At 31.1% G+C, this 26624-nt stretch overlaps 1 protein-coding gene across 1 annotated transcript in view; it reads left to right on the top strand.

The window, feature by feature from the left end:
- The first annotated feature begins 411 nt into the window (after nt 1-411).
- The window catches only part of Taf6 (TBP-associated factor 6), a 43111-nt gene continuing 16898 nt past the window's right edge, over nt 412-26624 (top strand). Inside the window, exons 1-8 of the mRNA XM_035367887.2 lie at nt 412-675; nt 11707-11793; nt 11910-12063; nt 16843-16899; nt 22422-22576; nt 22684-22749; nt 25162-25239; nt 25334-25435. Coding sequence (XP_035223778.1) covers nt 520-675; nt 11707-11793; nt 11910-12063; nt 16843-16899; nt 22422-22576; nt 22684-22749; nt 25162-25239; nt 25334-25435 — 855 coding nt within the window. The 5' untranslated portion in view covers nt 412-519. The remainder of the gene's footprint in view (nt 676-11706; nt 11794-11909; nt 12064-16842; nt 16900-22421; nt 22577-22683; nt 22750-25161; nt 25240-25333; nt 25436-26624) is intronic.

Here is a 26624-nt window from a genome sequence, read left to right as displayed (position 1 = left end):
CAAGAGTTTAAATTCATAATTGCTAATAGTTAAATACATATTTTTTCCTTAAGTACCTAATTACTAATCCATACATAATTAACTATTTTTTAACAACTATTTCACAGAAGAATACATGTACACACAAGAGAAACAAAATACGAAGTGCGACGCCTTAGTGCCACTAGTAAAAAAAAAAAAGAAAAAAAAGAAAAAGAACAATATACAATAAAGAATTTGAGCAACAATTTGCATAACACATATACAAAATTACACATTACTGAAAACTAGATGTTCGACTAGACCACGGAGTATTTTGATAAGCTGTGTGCAGCGGTCGTAATTTTTGTAATTTCCCATGTTTTTGTGGCGTTCACTTTTCACAGTTCCTTTCCCTTTTTTTTTTTTTTTTTTTTTTTTTTTTTTTTAACTTATTTGAAAGAGATCTTTGTGTCCTACAGTTTGGCAATACTTTGAAATATACCTCTCCGAAAGTAGTTTCGGGTGATTGTGAGTTGTTGTATAAACTTAGCGTGTGATATGGCTGGAGTCATGAAGGAATTCAAAAGTAGCAGTTATATGTCTCAAGAATCTATTAAAATAATTGCTGAATCAGTTGGAATATCAAATATATCAGATGAAGCTGCTAAATTACTCGCTGATGATATAAGCTACAGAATGAAAATGATGATCCAGGTAAGCAAAAAAGTGAAAGAAATGTCAGGAGAGTCATAATCGGACAGTATTCACAGTCGAAATAAATAATATAGTTATACCAAAAGTACTTAAAAATGATTTGTATTTATTGTACTTCTCTTTCTGATTATGGTAATGTAATAACCTCGTAGTTATGACATTGCTCATCGTTCTTTCTATTAAAAAAAAAAGCAGTTGCATTATCTGCATGATAGACAATCATATATTTATGCTGTTAATGAGAAAATGTATGGCATCCCTTTTCAAAGATTATACATATCTCTTAATTAATAAGGTGTTTTGATAAAATCAATACCGCAAAATCCAGTACCACAGTTATGTTCATTTGCATAATTTGGTAACACATTTCATAATTTATTCCATTTCCATAATTTGGTCTGTTTGAGATATTCTCATGGCTTAACACTTATGTGTGTGAGAATTTACAGGTGTGTCTGAATTTAAAGTATTTCTCGTAATCTCATACTTATTCTTATATACATCTTCAGCTTTGATGTTTTCATTTTTATAACTACTTTTCACTCTGAAATCATTACAATTAGTGCCTTTTAGAATATGTTCTTGTTGCTCTCTCCAATTCTTCCTTCCATTCTTTTTATAATTCTGTGTGAGCATAGTTTTTCTGTGCTTGTATGATTTTTCTGTTTTCTCTTCTTTTTCCGTTCTCATTTATGCATACATGATCTCCTTTCTTCAGTGCTTTTAATGGTCATGCTTTCGGGTGAAATGCAGAATTGCCCTCTTATTTGGCACTTTTTATTAGTCCCTGTGCAATCTTAATCAGTAAAACTTTTTTGGGAACTACTGTCATATACGGACCGGATTGGCGAGAAACTCCACTATTTTAATTATCTAAATTTTTTGTTTACTTACTTCATATTTCAAATTAAACTTTCATTTTATTTCAAACTTAAAGCCTAAAATGTCTGAAAAAAATGTGGTTTTTGCATTAGCAAAAATGAAGTTTTTGCACACAATTTAGGTTAAAAGTCTGAAATAAAAACAAAAAAATTAGATAAGTAAAAGCGTGAAGTTTCTCACCAAAAGTGTTTGACAACAAATTTAAACTAAAATAACAACAATAAATAAATTCCAAACAATTTCAACACAAATAAGTTTAAAAAAAAAAAAAAAAAAAAAAAACCACACAGAATTAAAGCAGTGCAATAATTAAAATAACTCTCTACAGAATTAACCTTTTGAGGCCGGGGCTTTGGTAGCAGTAAAAGCTACCAAAAGACGGGAAATCTTGAACCAAATGCTTTCCCCCCTTTAAGAAATCACCTCCTATTTGCAACAAAGATTCTTGTGTGTAGTTTAATGGATCCTCAGAGAAGTGCATCTATGTTGCAAAAGGGAGATCTTTGAAAGAGATAAGTGGTTGAAACCCCAGGGACGTCAAATTTGACATTTCAGCCTGTAAAATGGGGGAAAAAGACATGGTCATTAAAGTGGACAATCCCGTCCATTCAAACAGGGAATACAACTGCCAATATATTAGCCATCCGTCTACAAAAGGTTAAGACAATAAAAAAGTGAATTCACTTACCATTCGAAAAATTTTCGTAAAAAGCAAATTACAGTCAAAAGTCGTTAATTCGGACACACATAATCCGGAATGATCTATAATCTGGACCTCAAAGCTTCAAACTTTCTGCGCATGCGTTGCGTTGACGCGTAAGGCCTTTACGGCTGAGAATGTGCTTGTGCGCGTGCACAAAATACGTTTACGAGTGCACGCTTAATGTATAACGGACGGTGTAAGTTAAGCTAAAATTATTTAGTTATCTATTTCAGTTAATGTTGCAGATTGCGTTGTTCCTTAATCTTCGAATTGGATCCGGCTTATCATTTTTTGCAGACTGTTAGAGCAATTTTATAAAAGTAAGCTTGAACTTTCGATTATGTCAAATAGAATTTCTGATATATATTTATTAATATGTAAATGATCTACAAAGCGAAAGTATGTTTCGAAGTTCATTAAACAAAAAGTGGAATTGCTACAAAAAATGGATAAAGGCATATCCTTTGTTTATCTAAATTTTGTTTATCTTTAACGCTGCGGCGCCACGCAATGAATTGGAAGTTGATCTGTCAGCTCTATCCTTATCTTCAGGACAGATGTTTTTATTTTATTTGGCTTATAATTCCTTATTAAATGTAGTATTTCATCTCGATGTACTCCATCTTTGATATGATTTAAATTAAATTCCTCGTCATTATAATTCGCTTCCGATAGCGAAGAAAGTGACAGAGGTTATTGAAAACGAAAAAATTTCGATTGACAAATTAGTCGGTGTTCTTGACACAGCAATTATAGGACTTCAACAGCGGAACTTTCTGACTGAACAAGAAATTATGTCTGTTTAAAGAATTAAAGAGAATGTATTATCACATAAAAAATGAGGCAACTTAAACAACTTACATTGAAAGAAATGTTTAATAAAGTAAACAAATAAATATTAAGCTTTTTTTTGTAAATTTTGATACCCTTTAGATCATAATTGTTCTTTATTTCATAAATTACGGTTTCATATTTTTAATTTTATAATTTCTGCATGCCATCTTACCAGATTTAAACTGATGATCTATAATTCGGAATTGCCGAAGTCCCGACGAGTCCGGATTAACGACTTTTGACTGTATTAATTTCAAACAAAAACTTATAAGGACAGACATGTCGTATATAATCCAATATACTTTCATTAATAAGATGACACAAAGCATGTGAACCAAAATGCCACGACCTAGCCATCAGGGCTCTGGAGTCTGTAGGGAAAATGACCGACTCCCTCATATATATATATAATTTTAATATATACACATGGATTACAGCTTATTTTTTTGTAATATAAAAGAAGTAATAGATGCTACAGAAAAAAACTGATGGCATAAAAAATTATTTATATTAATTAGCATTTTTTATGAAATGGAAAAACTGGCATTCGTTATTTCTATGAAACAGTATAGCTTCGGCAAGATGTTCTTTGTTGGAGGGCCATAGATCTGATTTCATAAACTTCAGAGCTGAGAACTTTCCACACTAACTTGAGTTGGACGAAGAACTGTTACTGTTAGGGTTACTTTTCAGGATAGATTTTTATAAGTTCTAAAAGAGGTGTCTTGCTAGTGCAATCATATTTCTCTATTTCTTCAAAGGCCGTGTAGAAATCTTGTTTGTACTTTTTCATTTTTATATCTAAAGGCACTTTGTTCTTTATTTTCATTCGCTTTGCCTTAGCCTTTTCTATATTATCCAAAAATATTTCTCAAAATTTTATTCATCCCTGGAGGAGGATGATAGAGATGCAATTGCAATGTCTGCAGTTTGACTGTCCTGATTCGAATTCTCCAATTGTTCTGAGAATAATTTCATTCTTAAGGAAAGCTCATAGATGGCTTTCTTTGCCTTTTTTAATTTGTTCGTCATCCAAGAAAATTCGATGTTTCGTATATACATATATTGAACCCAGCAAGATCTCATTGTCTAGCAAACTAGTTTCTCTTTTCTTCATTCAAGAAATGATTCCTTCTGCAATAAACCCTCCATTTCAGAAAGAACAAACATCCCATTCTTCCATTCTCGCCTTCTGTGAATTCTTCAGATTGCAGCTTTTTTGTGGCTATATACAGTGTAGAAAGAAGAATTTCCAATTCTGCAAGATGTAGATATATCAAAACAGAAGACAAACATGCTAAAGTGAAAGATAAAATTAGCAAAGCAACAGCCTTGTGTATGGCATACATTTAGTAAAGAACTCTATCAATTTTGAGGGCAAACAGGTATAGATTCCTCTCCGTCAGGAGAACAGTCTGCAAGACTAGATTGTAGATCATCAGTTTGCTCCACGCTGCCATATTACTATCTAAATTTTTTGTCTACATTTCGAACTTTAAGCCTAAATTGTCTCCAAAAACGGTTTTCGCGAATGCAAAAACCACGTTTTGAACACACAATTTAAGCTAAAAATCTGAAACAAAAAATTTAGATAGCAAAACCGTAAAGTTTCTAACCAAAATTATTTGACAAGAGTTCATGTACACAGCGATATGTTTTAACTTAAAAAAAATCTACGAATTGCACAATTTAGGCAACAAACGAATCTACGAACTAAGCATACTCACTTTAATAAATTGACATAATAACAATAAATTTCAAAGAATACCATGTACACAGCATCCTGTTTCAACTTAAAAAAACATCTACGAATTGCACAATTTAGGCAACAAACAAATCTACGAACTATGCACATCTCACTTTAATAAGTTAACATAACAACAATAAATTTCAAAAAATACCATGTATACAGCATTCTGTTTCAACTTTAAAAATCATCTACGAATTGCACAATTTAGACGGTACGCACTAATCAACAAAATAACTAAAATAAATTTCAAACAATTAAAAAAAAAAAAAAAAAAACAGTAACGACAGAAATTCATACTAAAAAAACGATGAACATAACATTCTACAAAATAAGAACAAGAATAAAATAAAATGCATTTACCATGAATTAATGCTTTTTCGAACAGCAGAAATACCAATTTCATACCGCCTTTAACATGCCGCCACGTAATCATTATCATATTTCTATGACAGCCAGACACACTATCCAGAAAATTCATACTATGGTTCACAAATATATAAAATGACAAATAATCACAAATCCCTACTTCTATCATGCACAGCCACAAAAATAATCTCCCATACCCTCTTTCTACACCTCCAAATACCCACTGCCCCTCAACAGGATGGCCACGACCATAATTCCTTTTGCCGAACTTCAATTCAACAACTTCCACCATTTTATCTTTCCCTCCTAGCTGCTCAGACACAGAGCATGACGCGAACCAACGAACTCCAGTGAAAGATTTTTCAACGTCAACTGGGTTACCATACAACACACAATTGCGTCAGAAACCAGTGCAGAACACATATCGCCACATTTGGTGAATTTAGGGCGTATATCGGAGCTGTACCCACATTTTTTACTTTTTAAGTTGTCTGGGAGACTGCTTACGGCAGATGCGTACCAGTTTTAGTGGATGATAGACGTTATTTATCGGATGCTTGTTTTTGTAAAAGTTATAAATATGGCTTCAAATTTTACATGAAAATGTACTGTACATCTCACTAAAAAAAAATAAATATCTTCTTAATAATATTTTTGGATGTAGAATACTCTGATTCTGACGAATCGGCAAACTTTCTGCAGATGAACATCATAATTTTTCTAATGACTGTGAATAAAATGATAATTTTTATAGAAAAAAAAGCACTTCAAATGAAGCAAAAAAGAACCAAATTGGGCGCTACGAACACCAAAACATAACATAATAATTCAGCTCGCTAATCTGAAACATCCTGCAAATTAAATAAAAGGTGTTCAAATTTGATATGGAACGAATAGAGCATTACTTATAAATTGACTTAGATTTAAACATGCCTCAGAAGCTAAAAAATCATTTCATATTTGAGAAAGTATTTTAGGAAGAAGCTTTATAAATAGAAAAGAAATAATGCATAATTTTAATATTAATAATACAATAAACTTTGATCTTAATTTTTGTAATTCTTAACCAAATAAAATCGAATTACCTTAATTTTTTTTTCTAATTTAATTAAGGAAAACTTGTGAAAATATTTAGTTCAAATTAAAGCATTCTGATCAACCTGTTCTGTGAAAAGTATAACATTTTATTCCATTCAGAATGAAATAACCCAATGTTTTGGTCACAAGGAACGAAGGGATCGCCAGTGCTTCAAAGCAAGGTATGGGGAAAACCGGTTTCGGGCCATTCCATCTTACCTCCATGCTACCAACACAAAATATCACCACATATATCCTGGAGCGTAATGGCATTTATACCTTTTCTGGTGATACTTGTCTCTTTCTTAAATGTTACTTTTCATCTTGTAGATTAGTTTCAAGGAAATTAGCTTTTAAAGGGTATGCATTAACTTTCCTTCTAAATATAAATTCTGAAGGTGGCTTAATTTCAGCTGAAATAAGAGAGTTATAGTATCTTTATATGTAAGCACCTAAAGTGTGTTTCGCCAATAGTTTATTGTTGCCATTTATATATCTATTGCGCGGATAGTTTATGTTGTTATTATTATTATAATTAACGTTTCCGCAGTTTCTAATTAATATCTCGGCCGACTATAGTCGTACGAAGATGAGAACAGTATCGATGGATTCGGAGAAGTTTTTAGAATCCAAAGATGTGCGACTCGAATTTCAACTCGCCGCTGTTCCATAGATATTCGAAAAAAAAAGAATTTGGCACTTAGCCAAATCCCTCTAATAGGGAAAACCCAAGGAAGGAAGTGGAAAACATAGGGGAAAATTAGGTTTTCTTTTATATATATAAGTGGCTAAAGTGTGTGTCGCCAATAGTTTATTGTTGCCACTCGGAAAAATGATTGCGGAAATTATTATTTCCACAGTTTTAAATAATATCTCAGCCGATTAAAGTCGTACGAAGATGAGAACGGTATCGATAGATTGGGAGAATTTTTTGGAACCTGAGGATACGCGTCTCAAATTTCAACTTGGCGTCGTTCCGTAGATATTCGAGAAAAAAGAATTTGGCACGTAGCCGAATCCCTCTAATAGGGAAAACCCAAGAAAGAAAGTGGAAAATGTAGGGAAAACATAGGGGAAAATTAGTTTTTAATTAATATCTCGGCTAATTAAAGTCCCAAGAAAAAGCGAATGGTCAAAATGGTGTGCTGCGGACCAGCAGAATCTAACGGTATACTTCGCTAAGCTCGGGAGCCAGCCGTTTCAGAGGAAATGATGTTACTTCACACCATGCGGCTTAAGTGTCTGTTTGTCACCGATAGTTTATTGGTTGCTTGCGTGACTGTACTAGCCAATGGGGTGAAGTTACCACGGCACAGTGTTGCCTTTTCAATTGAGACGTAGACAATTTCCTGTAAAAACTCCCTTTGCTATGACCGTCAATAAGTCTCAGGGTCAAACGCTTGAGCGTGTTGCCATTTTTTTATCTGAGCCTGCATTTGGACACGGTCAACTTTATGTTGCCTGTTCAAGAGTTTGCGAAAGAGCGGACGTAAAATTAAAAATAATTTATGGTCCTCTGCAAGGCGAGCTTAAAAATGATGGAAAGATCTACACAACAAATGTTGTGTACAAAGAGATCTTTGACATGTGAATTAACATTTTATTATTTAAATCACCTTTATTTATTGAGTTAGCGGTGGCTCTTAAGAAATGTATCGCCAGTGGTTTTCTTCATTGCACTCTACTTTAAACAATTAAGCAAGTAGAAGGGGGAAACCCTGTAAGGCAGTAAGCAAAGGGGCGTCCTCGCCGCCTGCGCTGGGTAATTCAGTTTAAATTAGCAGACACCTTTGCACAAATCATTTTAATTACAATTTATATTATCTAGAACAGCGGTCATTTCGTATGACCACCATGCTTTCTAGTTCCAGTATAATTAAATATGGATTCATACTGTCAATTGCAGCTTTTTTAACACTCACCTGATAGTTTGAATATGTCTCCTAAATATTCCGTTTCGCTGTGAGTAATTTGGACTTCAAAATTCCATTTGCTTGCAGATACTTTCAGTTATGTTGTAGACCTTTATCTGAATGTACTATTTCTGGACACCATGCTTTGTAAAAGAAAATCTCAACTGCTTTATTACTGCTATGCTTGATAAATAGTTTAAAGATTCAATTTCAATGTATTTGCCAAAGTAGTCTGTAACTATTAAATAATCTCTGCTTTGAAAATAAACAAGATCAGTTTCCAGTATTTCCCATGGCCCATTAGGTATTTCTTTAGATATTGTTAGTTTTTTTTATTATATTTTTGGAAACTCAAACATATTAGATAATTTAGAACCAAATTTGATATTTTTTTTGACAGACCAGGTGAATATAGTATTTCCTTTGTTTTGTTTTTGTATTTCTGTACTTTTATTGAATTCTACTTAAGATGTCTTCTCGTAGAATCCTAGATTCAGCTGCGCTGGAATTTTTAAATATAAATCCATTTACTTCTGATAAATCTTCTTTGAAGTTAAGATATAGTTTTGTGGAAATAGTAGACTTCTTATCTGGCCATTCAGTTTTGATTAATTTTCTTAGAACTTGTAGTTCATCTTTTTCTGTTTCCAGTTGAAAAATTGCCAATACCTAAAATTTAATTTTAGGTATTGGTGTTGAAAATTTTCCATTTCAATTTTAGGTATTGGTGTACTTTCTATACCCATTCCAACTAAGCTTCTATCTTTCCTTCAAAGTGTCAAATTCTTTACCAGTCTTGATAATACATCAGTTATAAAGGGATATTTTCTAGTTTTTTTATTTTTATATGGCTGTAACCTTATGTGCATTCTTTGTAATTTTACTGGTCATTTATTTAATGGTTTCTTTAAAACTGATTCCAGAGATTTATTGTCACTTTCAACTGCAAAATATTTATCAACTATATACTGGTAAAATTTTTTACGTGCAAATGCAGTAGTTTAGTTTCCTTTTGAATTCTTCTGTGTATTTGTTAATGCCTTAGAATCAAGGGTTGACAAATTGTTTTGGGGGAAAGGGCCATATCATAAAATTTTTTAGCTTCGCAGACCAAAAATAAGTAAATAAATTAATTTTTGTAGTAAGTGATATTTTTACGTAATAATTATACATATTTTGATGAAATGCATAACAACACACAAGTAATAATATTGAATAAATAAATAAAAATAAAATATTTCTATTTGTTAATGAACACATTATATGGAGTAAGTTAAGTTGTGACTTTACATGCTTCATTTTTTAAGTGTCCTTTCACATTGGTAAGTGGTAAAGCTGCTGAATAATGGTAATTCAGTCCAAGGTTTGAATCCTGCTGAACAGGCTGGTTGCAGGGCCGCTTTTGTGGTTCTCCATATGTGGAATGTGTTTATGAGCCATTTTCCTTTGGAAAGTCCTCCACAAAGACATTTCTTTTCTTAGCCATGAAGTGCTTTGCCTTAATTAAATTAACCAAGCCAAACCTTTCACGTTCATAAGCACTGTCTAATACAGCTATAAATCATATACAATGGGCAGTTTTTTCATTTAGAAAAATTTCTATTATTACTCTGAATTCAAAATTTTCAATAAAACTCCTCCATTGCTAATCACATCTACGTGCTGCTAAGACAAGTCAGGATTTTGAACTACAGTGTCTTAATAAAAAATCATAAACCACAATGTTTAAATCCATGAGAGCAAATAATTGCTTATACAGCTCTTTCAATAACACATGACAGATTGAGGTGTTTCCTCTAAGTGCCTGCATATAAATAATTTGATTAATTACCAAATGTGTTTAATATTTAGCTCCCAGGCAAGTCATAAAAATCTTCTAACTAATCCTTTCTATGTTTTACACATATTTTTTCCACCATTAGTTGTGACTCATTTTAACCAATTCCATTGTAAATTGTAGTGTGTTAGCATTTTCTCAACTTTCTTGAAGCTACTTTTGCCTGTAGTTGTTCCATACAGACTGTTCATAGAAGCTAATTCTTCAGTCTCCTCAGGGCCGAGCCTAGTGGGGAGGGGGCAAGATGGTGCGCAGCACATGGGCAGCCGACAGTCTAGGATTGGTAACAAAGCTTCTCAAATAAGCAGCAGCAATTGGGCAATATCCACAGTGTCTGTCAACTTGTTAACAGCCAACGAAAACCTACTGAAATTTTTTTTGCCTTTTTCTTAATTGACTCTTTGATTAATTATAGGATTATGAGTTATAATGGCAATAGAAATTTGTCATTTGCTAATTTTTCCCCCTAAAAGTCACTTAGTTGAATGTCAGATAGTTGGTCTGTTACTGTATTTTAGTTTACATATATTTAATATATAGAAATTAAATATATTATTAAAAAGTTAAAAAATTAAATAACTGGGAAATGTTATTATTATTAAATTGCATAATTTATTAATCAGTAACTGATTGATTAAATTCAAACAGTAGATTCAAGACTTTTTATTCAGTTGCAATATTAATTCAAGTGTATTGGTGATAAATTGAACTGCTAGGTTCTTTTCATCTTTTGTACTTTAGTTTAGTAATCTTTTCAAAGTCGTGAAGTAGTATATATATAGCCTTGCTTATATGTATAATTCATTTTCTTTTCCTTATCATTATTTAAAGTAGGAATTTTATTTACAATATCATTATTACTTTCCTTTCGGAACATTCATTATATGAATTATTTAGTAATGGAAATACATTTTAATTAGTCTAAATACATGCAAAGTATTTAAAATTGTTTTGAAAATTTATTTTAATTTAGTGCATATATTTTATTTTATAGTTTGCAAATTACTTCATGTTCCTCTTTAGAAATTTTGGTTCAGCTCAAAAGGAACTTGATTAATGTTAAGAAGAAAATATTTTAAGTGATTAGACATCTTGTTTATGACTTTTGTTGAATTTACTGTCTCTTCCCCCCAAAGCTCATTAATTGCAGGCATGTTGTTATGTTAAAACATTTTTAGGAATTGAACCAGGTTGAAAATCATTTGATAAAGAGTTAATTTATCAAATTTTATTTCTTTTAAGGGATTTTAACCTAATTATTAATAATTTAACATATTTATCTTTCTGTAATGTATGTAGAAGCGAGGTTGAATACTATATGGGTAGCAGCTTCTAAGATTAAAGAGAAAAGTTATTTATTTACCATATTCCTTGAACAGTTATCTGGTCTGGTAAGGCTTCAAATATAAATGATGCATAAATCCATATGAAAGAAAAAAGCCCAATGAAATAGTTACAGTAATAGGCTAAAGTAAAATTCATCTAGTAAGCTAACTGTTCTTAATTTACTAATAGTAATTACTGTGGAGGTGTTTCATTTTTTTATTCTCATTAGAAAACATAATAATAATAAAGAATTATTTTGAAAATTTTTAACTTTTATGTTGTTTGATTATGTTTGCAGTTTTTTATTGTACTAAAATTAAGTTGATGAAATTTGCTTTTTAAGGATGCAAAGAAATTTATGGGCCATGCTAAAAGAAAAAGGCTCAGTGTTGGAGACCTTGATTACACACTGAAAGTTAAAAATATTGAGGTAAAGAAATTTCTTTTTTTCATTAACTGATAATTGATTCTGTCATATTAGTTGACAGACCTATTATTTCTTTAAGACTGAGTGTTATTGTTTAATAAATATTAGTTTCTTTATAGCCTCTGTATGGGTTTTGTGCTCCTGAATTTATCCCATTTCGGTTTGCCAGTGGTGGAGGTCGAGAAATCTATTTCAGTGAAGAAAAAGAAATGGAGTTGAGTGATGTTGTAGGAGCTCAGATGCCTAAGCTTCCACTTGATATATCTGTAAAAGGTGAAATTCATTTTATATTTATTTATTATAAAATTGTTATGTGTATTATAAAGTGTGGCCACTAGATGAAAAATCACAACCAGTGGATTTCACATACTCTTCAGATAGCATCATAAATCATGAAAAAGCTAATTCTAAAAATGTATATTCAGTTATTTAGGAAAGTCTCTTATCAGTAATCAGCAGTGTTCTATTGCTGCTGATTAAAAGGAATTCTACAGTATATTATTTTTTAATAATTTTACGATTTATGAATTTTGTGTTTGAAATATTGCATGTAAGTGTATCCTTGAATTTTCATGCAAAAAGGTCTTACCTGTTCTTTTACAAGATTGTAATTTTATTAGAATTAAGATTTAATGATTTCTCACTTTCTCATTTTAAAATGCACCAACTAAGAAAACGATCTTTTTGGTATACTCTTTAAAGTTAAGTTGTATCAAAGTAGACATTTAAAGAGAACATTTTTGTTTGAATGTATATGGATGAATAAATATTAAAAGCTAGCTGAATCATTTAGAAGTCAGGGTGTGTAATGTTATAGTTTTCACCATGTATAATATATATTACTTCCATCTATTGACAAACTGCAGATAACGTAAATAAATATAACATAGTGTTTACTTTTATCCGAAAATAACTCGCACATTTGCCAAAAATTAAGCCAGTGGACTCTATCTATTATACGGTATTTTTAGACACACTTAAATCGCAATAAACTGCACTCAGTTTTCATACTCAAATTACAGCTTTAGAACACTAACAGAAACTTGAGTACCTCACCAGGTGGCTGTAATCTCACAAGCATACACAAAACAGATGTCATTATGGAGCATGTGCAAGCATACGGACCGGCATTGCAATGTTAACAACATTCAACCACCGTATGTGATGCAATCGTGCTTAAAAATGCACAATACATTGAAAATCACTAAAAACATATACAAAAATAGAACATATTACTGAAATTTGCCACTTCTTAACATAATGATAGGTACTTATTATAATACTTAAAGGAAATAAGGAAATGCAAAAATATACATTAACACATTTAAATCTTACTTATGTAGCATAAAAATATTCATTCTGGCATTGGTAAAACACAGATTTTTGAAATGCGCCTTTTAAAAATACTGAACTGCATTTTTACATAAACAACACTGATTTTCTTATCTTTACCACAGTACTCATTGATGATTCGACCCAAAGGCCACTTCTTGAGTTGGTATATTATCTTCTACCACTATTACTAAATCTCCTGTATGCACATTATTCTTTTCAAATCTCAATTTGCTGCATTGTTGTAATAGACTTATATAATTATGGTGCTACCTCTTCCAAATTGACTGCACAATTTTTGTTATTATGTGCTATTTTTTAAGGCAGCATTCATCTGAAAAGTTAAATTTGGCTCAGTAATGGAATTCATTGATTGGTTTATTAAAAAGTGAACAGGAGTTAAAGCTCCAGAATCATCCTCATTAGCAGGCAATGGGCAGAGGAGTCTTGAATTTAAAATTTCTTCAGTTTGTGCAATGGCCATGAAGAATAAGTTAAATTTATACTTTTTACAACTGTTTGAAATTATATTTAAATGCCTTTATAGCGGCTTCCTAAATGCCACCAAAATTAGGTGCTCTGGGTGGAATAAATTGTGGAGAATAAATTTGAGATTGAAGCTTAGCAGCATTAGAACACATTTTTTGCTATTTTGAATTTTTCCATTCTAAATTTTAAAAAAGGTATTAAAAACTGTTTTATTACACTGTTTACAATTTTGTAATTTTATCTCATTTTTACGATTCAGCTCCCCCTCCCCTTCTGAATAATAATATTTTATTTATTTTACAAATGCCAAACATTAACACTTAAGTGGCTGTCCAGTACTTAACAATGTCCTCATTCCGAGAAAGTGCAATATAATTATTTAAACTTTCAAAAATCATAGGTTAATTGGAGTCACACAAAATACAGTTTAGGGAATCCACCACTCCATCCACTGTAGAGGTGGTCTCATAAACAGCCATGTCCGGTCAGATGTCTAAATGGAGCTGCAGCATTCTTTTTTGGAAAATTGGGAATGAAAGTTGTCTCTTCCCCCAGAATCCTCAATCTCTTATCCATAGCACATTGAATCATATCCTGCTTAAGAATTTTCTTAAGAGTCAGGTTAATAAACAATTTAGTCATATGAAAAGAAAGTGGTCGATTAATGTGTTGCATTATCAAAGTTCTTTTCTTCTTAGCCATTGCATCAGCTTTTTTGTTTCCCATAATTTCACAGTGGGCTGTAATCCACCGGAAAGAAATTCTGTATTCCATTCCAGAGTCTAAGGTTCTTTGGGAATTGTTTTGATTATTCAGAAGAGCTTGAAGTGCATATTTGGAATTTGACGATATGATTGCCTTTACAAAAGCATGGCTACAAATTGACAGTTGTTGAACAGCCACAGCCATAGCTTCGATTTCCTCATCAAAGGCAGTAGTAAGAGGGCCCATTTGTAAGTAGAAACTAAAAAGCTCACTATGGATACCTGCTCCAGCACATCACATTCTCTCTAATATAGAACCGTCAGTATAGACACGCAACCATTCATTTTGAGGATTAGTGAACCCCAATAGTTTCCACTGCAGTAGATTTTGATTGTGAATTGCTCATTTCATTTTTAACAGCTCTTTGAATAAGATCGACATTTATATTCAAATTCAAAAAGTGCAAGGGACAATGGGAATGAGGTAAAATTAGATAATCTCTGCTAAATTCCAATGCAGATTCTCTCTGAGCAGCCTGGATAAAGCCGATTTGAGTTTTAAGCTTTCTAGAAATTTCATTATTATAGTTCGTCCAAAATAGGTTGTCAGGAAAACGCTCCAGGTTTTCGTATAATAGAATCACTTTCCTATTAATACAATCATGAACAGGTTCCAAACTTGTTAAAAGCTACATTGCAAAAGTAGGAGTAGATCTCACTGCCCCAGTAATTATGCATAGCGCTTTGTCGAGGATTTGGACTATATACTTAGGAGCCATGATGAGGATCTCGCTACAATAACCAATATTTGGATGAATGTATAATTTGTAATTAGTCTCTCTGTCACAGCCTCATATTGAACCAGCCAGACATTTTAAGACAGAGTCTTCTCACAGCTTTATTTTTCAAATGTTCCTCATGTTTTCTCCAATTTAACCGTGGATCGAGGATACAACCCAAATATTTAGTCGAATCATTATGTTAAACATCTACAGCCCTGTATGTCAACTTCAGGGTAAAAGGCTGTCTATTCAAAGAGAGGAGCTGGCATATGCTTTTATCCTGATTTACTCTCATAACAATTTTTTAGACACCAATATTCCAGCTCTTTCAGAGCACTATTAAGGGTCACATTTAAACCATCCTGCTTTTTTTTAGAAACACTTCTTCAGATAACCAAAATGTCAGCAAAAAGGGCAGAATCCACTCACTGTGTCAGAGTGTTCGGTAAATCATTAATAAAAATATCAAAAAGAATTGGCTGATGACTGTTCCCTGCAGAAGGCCAGTTTGTCTGTTTAAATCTAGAAATGTCACAGCCATATCTAACAGCAGAAAAATACTGTAATAATAATGTACTTTTGCAGTTTTATTGATATGAGTGAAGTTCAGAATTCACAAATATGAAAAAGTTCTCGTAGTACAAAATAGAATTCTTCTTATTTATATATATATATGTATTACCAAAAAACATGATGTTGCAGGCATACAAATGAAACTCATTAAATTATATAGAAAATAAAAATATTTAAATTAGCATTTATAATAGTGCTACATGTGAAGAAAGTATAGGTGTAATATAAATAAATTCTTAAACTAGTTTTTTCCAATTTTTTCCACTAGTGGAAGAAACCTATTTTTTCCATTATGGAAGAAGTTTGACAACTTTGAATATTCTGGAACGTTCAAACTTTGCTTATTCAGGATCACTAACAGGTTTATTAAATGAGTTCAATGAAAATGAAAAAATTTAGCTCTTTATCATTAAAAATTTTAGCATATTGTATATATGTAGTCAATCTGCTGCGTGCTATTACCTTGTAAAAAAGCTAGTGGGCAATTTGATACCCTTAAACTGTATTTTCTGTACTCAAGACTATAAGAAGGAGAATATTTGGTACTGATGTATTAAAACAGTCCTCTTAGAAGGAGATGGAAGTTCCAATGGTTCTTATAAACAAATTTGACACTTTTTTTTTTTTTTTTTTTTTGTTTGTTTGTTTTTTGTTTCAAACTCGTAAAGTGTATGTGATTGTGGGATTTACATGCATTGCAAGAAATTTAAGTGAAAATTCTACAAGGAATACAGTATTTTGCCATAAAATCGCTAAAGAAAACTATCGCTTTGAATATATTCATCATTTCTACCAGAACAAACAAACAAACAAAAAAAACTACTTCTAAGTAGGCTTATTAATTGATCTTCAGGACATATACCTAATTAAAACATGGAATATCTCTGTATATAATAAATTAATTTTTGAATTATCAGTCATCATTCTTTTTTTGTAAAAAATCACTTAACTGTGTCAAGGTTAATAAATTTTATATTTTGAAACAGTGTAATATTATGTATATTAATGTTGTTTTAAGTGAACCTCAGTTTGGATTAAAATAAGAGATGAAAATTCATGTTAAGTGAATAAAGGCATCTAGCCTTTAAAAATAGTAAAAAATAAATTTTTTTTTATAAAACTTTAATTCAAGAAACTTGTATAATTTTATCCTTTCCTCCCTTACTGTGTAGCTCACTGGTTAAGTATTGAAGGTGTACAGCCAACAATTCCAGAAAATCCACCTCCAGGTAATTTTTTTTAATCATAATACTTTATAAAAACTCTATTTTAAATTATATTGTAGTTTACATTTTGTATTCATTTAATGGCAATTTTTTTTAATGATCAGGTATTTAATCATACATTAATCAGCTCTTATAAAGAAGTAGGAATATAAATTAACTAATTTTATAATATTTAATTCTTTAAAGGAAATCTTGCCTTTATAACTACTGGTACTGGTTTTATATTCTAGTTTGGTTATATATAGATTTGCATGCACACAAAAGTTGAGGTTTTCCCCCTTTTCTTTTTTTTAAGCAAGTACAAACATAGTAGTATTAAAATGATGTTTTCATGAAACTGAGCTAGAAAAGATATTTAATGAAGCTGATTCTATCAATTTAGATATTGTATGTGGTTAATATTAAGAGGTTTCAAAATCTGTGCAATGAATAAAAGAAGACTCTATTTGACTTAAGATGACTTCCATTTTTTTAAATAAAGAAAATGTTTCATACTTTGTTGCACTTAATTTTTATGGGTCTTAGAGTTAATTTACAGAGTTTTTATAAAGACCTATTGTGAAAAAAATTGAAATTTCAGGTAAATTAAATAACAATTTGAAATGCAGAATTTCAACATACATTTGTAAGATTTTTGGGGGATTTTTTAAAAGTTTTAGTGATACTGATATTATACTGATAAAACCAAACCATAATCAAACAGTTGGTTTTTATTTATTATTCTGTATCTCAAAAGGTAGTTATAAAAATGTCATTTATCTGGCAATGTTTGAATATCATCTCAGTCAGACAATGGTCTTACTGCATCATGCTTTTTAGTAACAAATAGATTTATCCAGTTTTTGTCATAATGAAAGACCAGTGGATATGATACTGTACTGTCCTTTTGATACACTATTGTGACTAACATGTTTTAAAAATAACATGCTTGAGGTACTCCCAAAAGGCAGTTCAGCACATGTTACATATAGAGTTTGGTGTGGCAAGAGATGTCACCATAATAAGTAATTAATCCTTGTAAAGAGCTATTAAAAAAATCAACACATGCTTTGGCATATGCATAGGGACTTAATTTTGTGAGGCCCATAAATGGTTCATATGCACTCTGTGCAACTGATGAAAAAAGAAGTTGTGCAGCATTCTTAGGTAAATTTACTGGTGATTTACTGGTAATGATGGCAGCCTGCTTTCTTGGAAAAAATATGTCCTGATAATTCCAAAGGAAACAATCCCACATCACATCATGACATCATGTTCCATCATTATGTTGTGTGATGATGCTGATGTAGGTGTACATCACTTCACTAATACACATTTTATTTATTGCCAGAGCCATATTATAACTTGAAGTAGACTTCATCTAGCATAATGAAGATACGTAATATCTGTAAATATTCTGAGAAATTGTATGTGGTTATGGCATTACTGTTTGCATACGACAAAACCTCGAGATTTAATTTCTTGCACAGTTTGACATTCGTAAGGTACGAGATATCTTGATACAATATTCTCCTAAATGATTTACTAAAAATTTTCAGAGCTTTAAAATATTGCCAAACAAATCTTCTTAAGTCTAATTCCAGCACAAATATTTTCAGTCGTTTCAAGTGCCTGCTGAGTCCATTTGCTTTTTCCTGAGTATATACAATTTCTGTTAATCTAAAGCAACTTAACCGTCTTATATATGGTGTGACTATCTGATACATTCTCATGGCATCTTAACATCAAATATTGCCTTCATTTAGTAACTATAGAATCATTATTACTAGAGAATATTTTAATAGCGAAAGCATAATGCTCAACAATCCAGTTGTTTATATTAAACAAATGAATAAAATGGCAGCTCCTGTGTAAAATAATGTTGCATTATCTGGGCACACATTCATGAGTCGTTGTAATATGCAAGTCAAAATGTACTGTAGATGCTGCTTCACTTTTATATCTCAGAAATTTTAGGATGCTTAATTGAAGTTTATTTGAACGAATCCATTATCCAAAACTTTGCAAAAGATTACGTTTGCCAAAACTGGTTAATCAAACAATATCATGATTGTAAATTCTAGATTTTGATGCATTTATCTTCGCAAAATATGCAGGTTAAGTAAACAGGTTAACTCTATAAAATAAACTAAGCTTTAAAATCATTCAGAATAGTTGTTAGTTAAGTAAATTAAGTAAAAATAGTTGATAACAATAGAATTCTACTTATTATATCTTTCCCATTAAAAAAACAGCATTCGCAATTGAATTTTAGGTTATAAATCTAATATTAGATCTTTAAAAGTAAAATTTGGAAATTTGGAATAAAACCTGGAATTGTCTAGATATTTGATTACAATTGTTTTACAAATGATAATGGAATTTTTTCTTTTATTTGATATTCTCACCCTATTATTTTTTTTAATTTTTTTACTACTGTTAATACATTCACTGCCAGAGCTAGTTAAGTGCATCCGTTCACACTCATCAAGATCCTATTTGCGCTTCTATATGCTGTTAAATTATTTTCTGATTTAAATATAGATATAATAGATTACTTTTAATTGTAACTAAAATCATATTTTTGCTCCCTATGGCAACTATTGTAACTAGGATAAATAATACTCACTTTTTCTGTGCATTTACACAAAACTCCACATGTTCAAAACATTATTTTTCACTAGTCTTGAGTCACTGAACAAGAATTTGTGCAGCTTGCTTATTTCCCAAGTGAATACCCCCCGTCTTTTCACAAAAAAAGTTTTTGCATTTTAAGCATTTAGTTACAGTTTTGAGAAATAAATTGTTCCTTCCCGGACACCAAAAATCTAAACATCGCATGCATGTACTTAGGCAATATTTGTACTTGGTCATATAAGTAAGGTGATTGATAACAAATTATATTGTAGCTGACAAGCAAACTCAATTTGCCAGCTATGAGTATTCTCGTAAATAGCAGTGAATATGTTAACTAATTTAACGTATGGGTGAAAATGTTGATGCTGTGGCTGCAGATGAAAAAGAAGCAGCTATTCAAAGGAGGTGCATGGAAATCATTCATTGTACCCCTTTTTAGTAGCTTCATTTTAGCTGCAGTTCCGTAGATAAAATTCATATCAGTGAGCTTTGTATTCATGTAGTGATGCATATTGCTCAAATGAGTAATGACAATTTAAGCAGTTAAATGCTTTTCTGCTCAAAAGTATCCTGTAACATCACAGAAGGCCATTTTGACATGTACATTCCATAACAAAATCTGCTTGATTTAATTTCCATTGTCTACCTTTCCATTTTTGCCTGGTACTTTTTAAGCACCCTGTATATGTACACTTGTTGAGATATTCTGATGATCTATGGAAGCAATTCCTTTAGAGATTTACAACTTTTCCTGTATGTTTGTGTTATGTTTTGAGAAATGCAAGCTAATTTTAGAAGTAATTGTGTAGCGTGGTGGTCATTATGAGCAGTTTCACTGTATTTTATCCATAGCCGTGTGTGCATGCAATCAATGAATTCCTCCCCAAAATTAAACTGTGATCTAATTACATGCAGTTTTTCTTCTTGGATTAGCTGCAATTATATTCTACCTTTCTAGATTTTTAAGAGTATGTTTTAGCATATTACAAATCAAAATGTTATCTTACAATTATCAAATCAGTTGAAATCCCAATTGCTGTCTGAAATACATGAAATCAAAATCTTATTGCCTTCTCATTGACTGAATAATGGGTACTTTTCCGTTTCGCTGGTGCAAATCTCGCCAAGCAGACTTTATTGGCGACAGCATACAGTATACACATAAAAAATGTTAACAAATGTTAGTTCTAAGGATTTTTTTATTTTGAAGGCATAAACATTTTAATATCATTTAAAATTTTGTAAGAAAACCAATAAATAAAGACAATAAATTTGTAAAAAGACATTAATTTAAGCATGTACTATGCTTTCATGGTCAACATCCTGATTCGCCGGTTCATATCACATGATCCCAAGTGCTCTCATCTCACGTAAACTACGCTACAAAAATCTAATTCTCTCAGTTATTATCTACATTAATTTAAAGTTAAATCTTAATTCGGAATACAAGTGTAAATGCAAGAATTATTTCAATATGTACGAATAGCAGAAATTATGTAAGACTGCAGTGCTTTACTTCGCTAGTGCATTCTTATTAGAATTGATGAATTTAACTCTTGACTTTGCCTTGTCTATATTTTCTCTTTTGTGTGAGCGGTGTGATTGCATCCTAATTGACTTGATTACCACGAATGGCCTTAGGGCATAAAATTGAACTATATAGGTAAAAATTCTATGTAATTGCATGCCAGTATTGAAAGAAACAATCAATCTGATAAGAAATGGCTGCAATTTGTTTTGAAAATGAGGTGTGAAAGGTTACCAGCGAGGATATTCCGTTTGGCATTAGTTGCACCATTATTCGTGACTTTATTGTCTGCGTTGGCAAAACGAAAAAGTACCGAATAATGTACAATTAGCTCATAAATGAAAGTTTATATCTATTCAAATCATGAAAGTTCTCCTTTTATAATGAAAGCTGAAATATGCTGTTAAATAAACTTGCTGCATAGCATATATTTCTGTCCCCTCGTTCTAAGTCCATTCTATTCTTCATTTGCCATGTTTCTCAAAGTGCATCAAGCTTCTAAGAGTAATGTCTTTCTGTTTGTTTCAGTTATTTCTAATTTTTTGTTTGCTTTTGTTTATTTTTAATCTTTGTTTTCATTTTTTATTAATTATGTTGGGCTTGTATTAAGTTTAAAATAATGACATTTGGAAGATTATTCTAAAACTGAGTTATGATAACAATTAAAAGTGTGCTATCTAGAATATCCTCACCAAATTATTGAACTTGAAATTTATTGATATTTGCTTCCTGCAATGACCTTGGTGCGAAAGTAGATTTGGCACATTTCTGCATTGGCAAGAAATAAATGTTAATGATCTGACTGCTTTTATACTTGTATTATGTCAATATAGTGGGTTTTCATTCTGAATTATTCATTGTGCTTCCATCAGTGTAAAAAGAAGCTACAGTTGATGTTTGAGACATTATTAGGAGCAGTTGTGGAACTGTTGCCACTAGAAAGAGTCTGTGGAAGCTACATTTTCTGGTATATTTATATATATATATATTGGTACCAATGTATTATCCATCAAGAAAGTTGGCTGTCATCAAGCATAAAAGCTAACAGTTATTCTGCCAGATTTGCACCAGTCATTGTTGCGGAGTTCAGAATAAAATGATGACTCTTTGTTTAATTAAAGAATCAGTATTCAACCTATCTGCCTTGTTAAAAGGCTTTCATTGATACCTATTATTTTGTTAGGCATTCCAATTTTACCAAAAGCTCTGTTTAGAACACTATAAATACAAACTTCTGTCAAATAATTGTTCCAGTATACTACTGTTCTGTTGACTGTATTCAGCTCATCATGTCATGTCCATTAATACACATTAACTTTTTCCTAATTCAAGATTTATTCAGAATTTTGATTTGTAGCAAATGTTATTCTCCTTTTTTTAGTTTCCAAGGATCAGCAGAAGCTTGAAAGTATGGATCCATCTGCTAAAATACCAAAGATTGGATCCAGTCCTACAAATAAAGGTTCTAAAGAAGATATTTCAAAACATCTTGAAATTGTACGTCTGAAACAACTTGCTACTCATGAACTCTCAGTGGTAAGATTTTTAGTGAAAATAATTATGTTACAAAAAATTGAAGTTTTGAAATGGAAATATCTTAATTTTCTTTCTTGCTTATATTTTTTTTTTAATCAATTTTACAGGAGCAACAGCTGTATTATAAAGAAATTACAGAAGCTTGTGTTGGTTCAGATGAATCTAGAAGAGCAGTGAGTGTTAGACCTTCTGTAGTGATTATTTTCTATTGTTTCGAGAAATCAGTTGTTGCAGCTTTCCTCTATGTAATTCACAAATACTTTGGAAGTTGAAATTATGAATTCTAGTTTAATTAATTTATTTAATTAGGTGATAAACTGAAGTTGTTAAATCAATTATTAAAATTGTAATAGAATTGATTATTTTTTAAGTTGTATACAATACAATATTGATAGCCATCTGGTGGTCCATTGCTAAGTTAATAAAGTTTGTTATTATTGAGCAGATTTCCAGCTTGTGTGAATTTTTTCACTTCTGACCATCTTGGGATTAATTTGATATAAAGCTTATTTGAAATAAATGCTAGTAGAATCTTGATATAATCAATGCTTACTTTACCAGTACATATTTCTAAATATTTGCTAAACTTAACACATATTGTTAATGCCATGATGCAAGACACAATTTCAGTCCACAGTTAAACAAATATGACTATTCAATTATTAACTTTTTTATAAGCATAAATATTCTTTATTGGTCCCTTTTTTCATATTTGTTTATTCATTTAGTCATAATTTTTTCAATCCTTAACAAGAAATATATTTTTCGACTTTAGTAGGGATCATTTGATTGGAAAGTTTGTTATTGGAATAATTTTTCCCTTTCCCTTCTGTTTTGCAGCATTTTTAATGATTTTGATAATCATGCAATAACTATAAAACAGTGGAAATGCTTATTGCCTCTTGCCAGTTTTTAAATGTTCCTTCTCTGCAAGTTGAGATTAAAAAAAAAAAAAAAATTATCAGTTTATCTCTTCCTCACAGTGTGATATGAATTTTTACTTCTTCACAGAATTGTTTGCTTAGCTCTTCTTGCGGAGTGAGGTGTTTCTCATCATCCTATTCTGCGAAGAAGACAGCAGATACATAAGGATATGTTTTTGCTTAAAAAACATCAGAGAATTGCACAAATTCAGCATTTTATATATATTATTCAGAAACTAGAATAATAGTAATGATAAGAATCTTAACAAGTTGCACTAATGTAATTTCATAAAAACTTTTAATGTTTTTAATTATATATGCCATGAACAAAATGCACTTTTATTTAAATCAATCAAATAAAGAAGTTTTAAAAAATATTAAGAAATTCATTTTTTGATCTAAATCACTTAGTTTGTTAATCAATCACAAACAGATTAAATTTGAAAATTAAACATCTTATGCTTTATTCAGAAGTCAAACAACAAAAATCAGCATTATATTTTCAAAATTTTCACAGGACTAGTTTCGGTGGTTTAACCGAACCACCATCCTCAGCTGCAAAATGGTAAAACCACCGAAACCAGTCCTGTGAAATTTTTGAAAATATAATGCTGATTTTTGTTGTTTGACTTCTGAATTAGTATTTATTCGGCATGTTATTGTGTCTTAATCTTAGCTTTGCCAAATGGATTAGCATGTGGAAGATAAAAGTATTCTGTTTCAGGCTTGTTGCTTTTAAATGCTGTTAACATGTTGCTTTTAAATAGCTGAATTTGTTGATTTAAATTAAGAAAATTAACTGCCTGTCTCTCACTTAGCTGAATGGTGGTGTATTGTTGCACTGAAAATAAAAAAATTGTGTTTTGAGCAGTGCCAGCACACTGATTTTTAATTGCTGGATTTTTATAAAAATTTACAGAAAGCGTGAAATTCAGACTTCGAACTGCATGTGTTGACAATTTAGCAGCAGTTCTTAATAATTTAACTTTAATTTTAATTCAATGGCTTTAATTTAGCAGTTTTAATGGTAAATTAGTTATTACAATTTTTCCTCTTTTCTTCTTGAAACTCTACATATAATTAGGATTGCTGCCATTTAGTTAGACTTCATGGCATGGCAATTTTTATGTTTGACGCTAAGAAATATTTTTTAAAAGATAATATTTTGATAAAAATCAGTTAAGGTTAAAAATATATAATTTTTAATTTAGAACTCGTCATTAGTCTAGTGAAAAGACGGCTGACTGCTAGTTGTTCATCGCAAGTTTTTTTCCTTTTAAAGGTCTGGCTGTATAGTTTTTATGACTTACTGTATATGTAACATACAGAATCCATATGTACACATACAGAATATACATATACAGGCATCCATATGTTTTGCCATAATTTGTTTACGAAATAGCTTTTAAATTTAATAAAGTTGTATTGATAATTTTTCAGAAATTTATCAGTATTTGTATATCTTTGCAAAAAGTCAACTTTTCAATGAGAGCAGTGAAATTTGAAAAGATTGTTTTATGTAATCACACGATGGCTCATAAACTTGGTTTTACATATTTTCTAATTCATTTTTGTTATCAGAATTTTTATTTTAACATACTTTCTGCTGTAAAAAATAAATAAATAAATGAATCATTTCTAATGAAATCCATTATTATCTAGGAAGCTTTGCAGAGTCTGGCATCAGATCCAGGATTATATCAGATGCTTCCTCGTCTAAGTCAATTCATTTCAGAAGGTGTAAGTAGTGTGCAAACTCAAAAGTATTGTTCAAAAAATTATTAATTTATTAAAAATTACTATTATATAATATATATTTTTGTTATCTTTCTAGGTAAAAGTTAATGTTGTACAGAATAACTTAGCCCTTTTGATATATCTCATGCGAATGGTAAAAGCCTTGCTAGACAACCAGACTCTTTTCCTTGAAAAATATGTAAGTGTAATATTTGTCTTTTATTTAAAAGATAGTCTGTAGTCTTTAATTTAAAAGATAGAATTTAATAGAAATCTGGGATATCTAGCTTTCTGCAAAACTTTGTATGTTGCAAGGAAGCGTGAAGCAAATATGAGTATACACAAGTATCTCTTATGTGGTGCAAACCTTTTAAACCTATCCAGTTTTATGCTTCTGAAAAATGATTGAAAAGTTTCTTTATCCCTATTTTTCACATATGATCTATTGCAATAATAATAAATATTCGTAAATTATTTGTAATAGATTTGATATTTTGAAAATGCATATGTATAAATGCATGTGTGTTGAAAGCAAAGGTATGCCGTTGGTTTAATAATATGTTCCATATCATATATAAGTAGCCTGAAATCCTTTGAAATTTTATTACATTTCCATAACTACAGAGTGTAAAAATGGTATTAAAGGTGTTATCAAGCATATCCTTCCCCCCCCTTTTTTTTTCTATTTTTATCATACAAACATGGAAAGCGAAAAGTTATGCAAATAATTTAATTTTGAAGAATGTGTTTACAGTAAGGATATAGCAAGTTAAAAAAAAAAAAATCATGGGTAGATTACTGGTAGCTATCACACATTTATTCATTTGAAAGAAACAAGTATTCCAATAAGAATGTGTAGTTATATTAACATTACAATACCTTGTAGCAATCTTAAAAACAACTCAAGACGCTTGCAAATTTGAAAGACTTGAAATTCTTGAACCTAGTGCACAAGAGCTCTTTTGGGCTAATGGTAAAGAATTCGACTCGTGGTAAACAGACCAAGGATTGAGTCTTGCTCGTGCAATGTAGCACACCTCACTGTTGCTAATAAATGGTGACACGAGCAAGCAACCATATACCAAGGCAACACACTCCACGAGATCACCACATTGGTGACCCGTAAAACTACAGACTCTTCCCTCTACTAAGCACAAATGACAAACTATGTCACATACTCCACCCCACAACCTAATGGCAACACACATGCCAATAAACGGGGTTTTTCAACCATCTCAAACAGCCATCAATAGATCCATCTGCACATGCCCATTCACCTCAGTCATCGCCAATCAAATACAACAGTTAATCACATCAAAGTGCTGGGCTTCCAGTCACGCCCACAAACTGAAAATCTCCTCATATCGTATCATAGATGCTTGGGAGGG

The sequence above is a fragment of the Stegodyphus dumicola genome, chromosome 9 (assembly GCF_044657685.1).
Source record: "Stegodyphus dumicola isolate Sdum_Otavi_A_Nest chromosome 9, ASM4465768v1".
NCBI classification, from domain to species: Eukaryota; Metazoa; Arthropoda; class Arachnida; order Araneae; family Eresidae; genus Stegodyphus; species Stegodyphus dumicola.
This window is presented reverse-complemented; position numbering and strand designations above follow the sequence as displayed.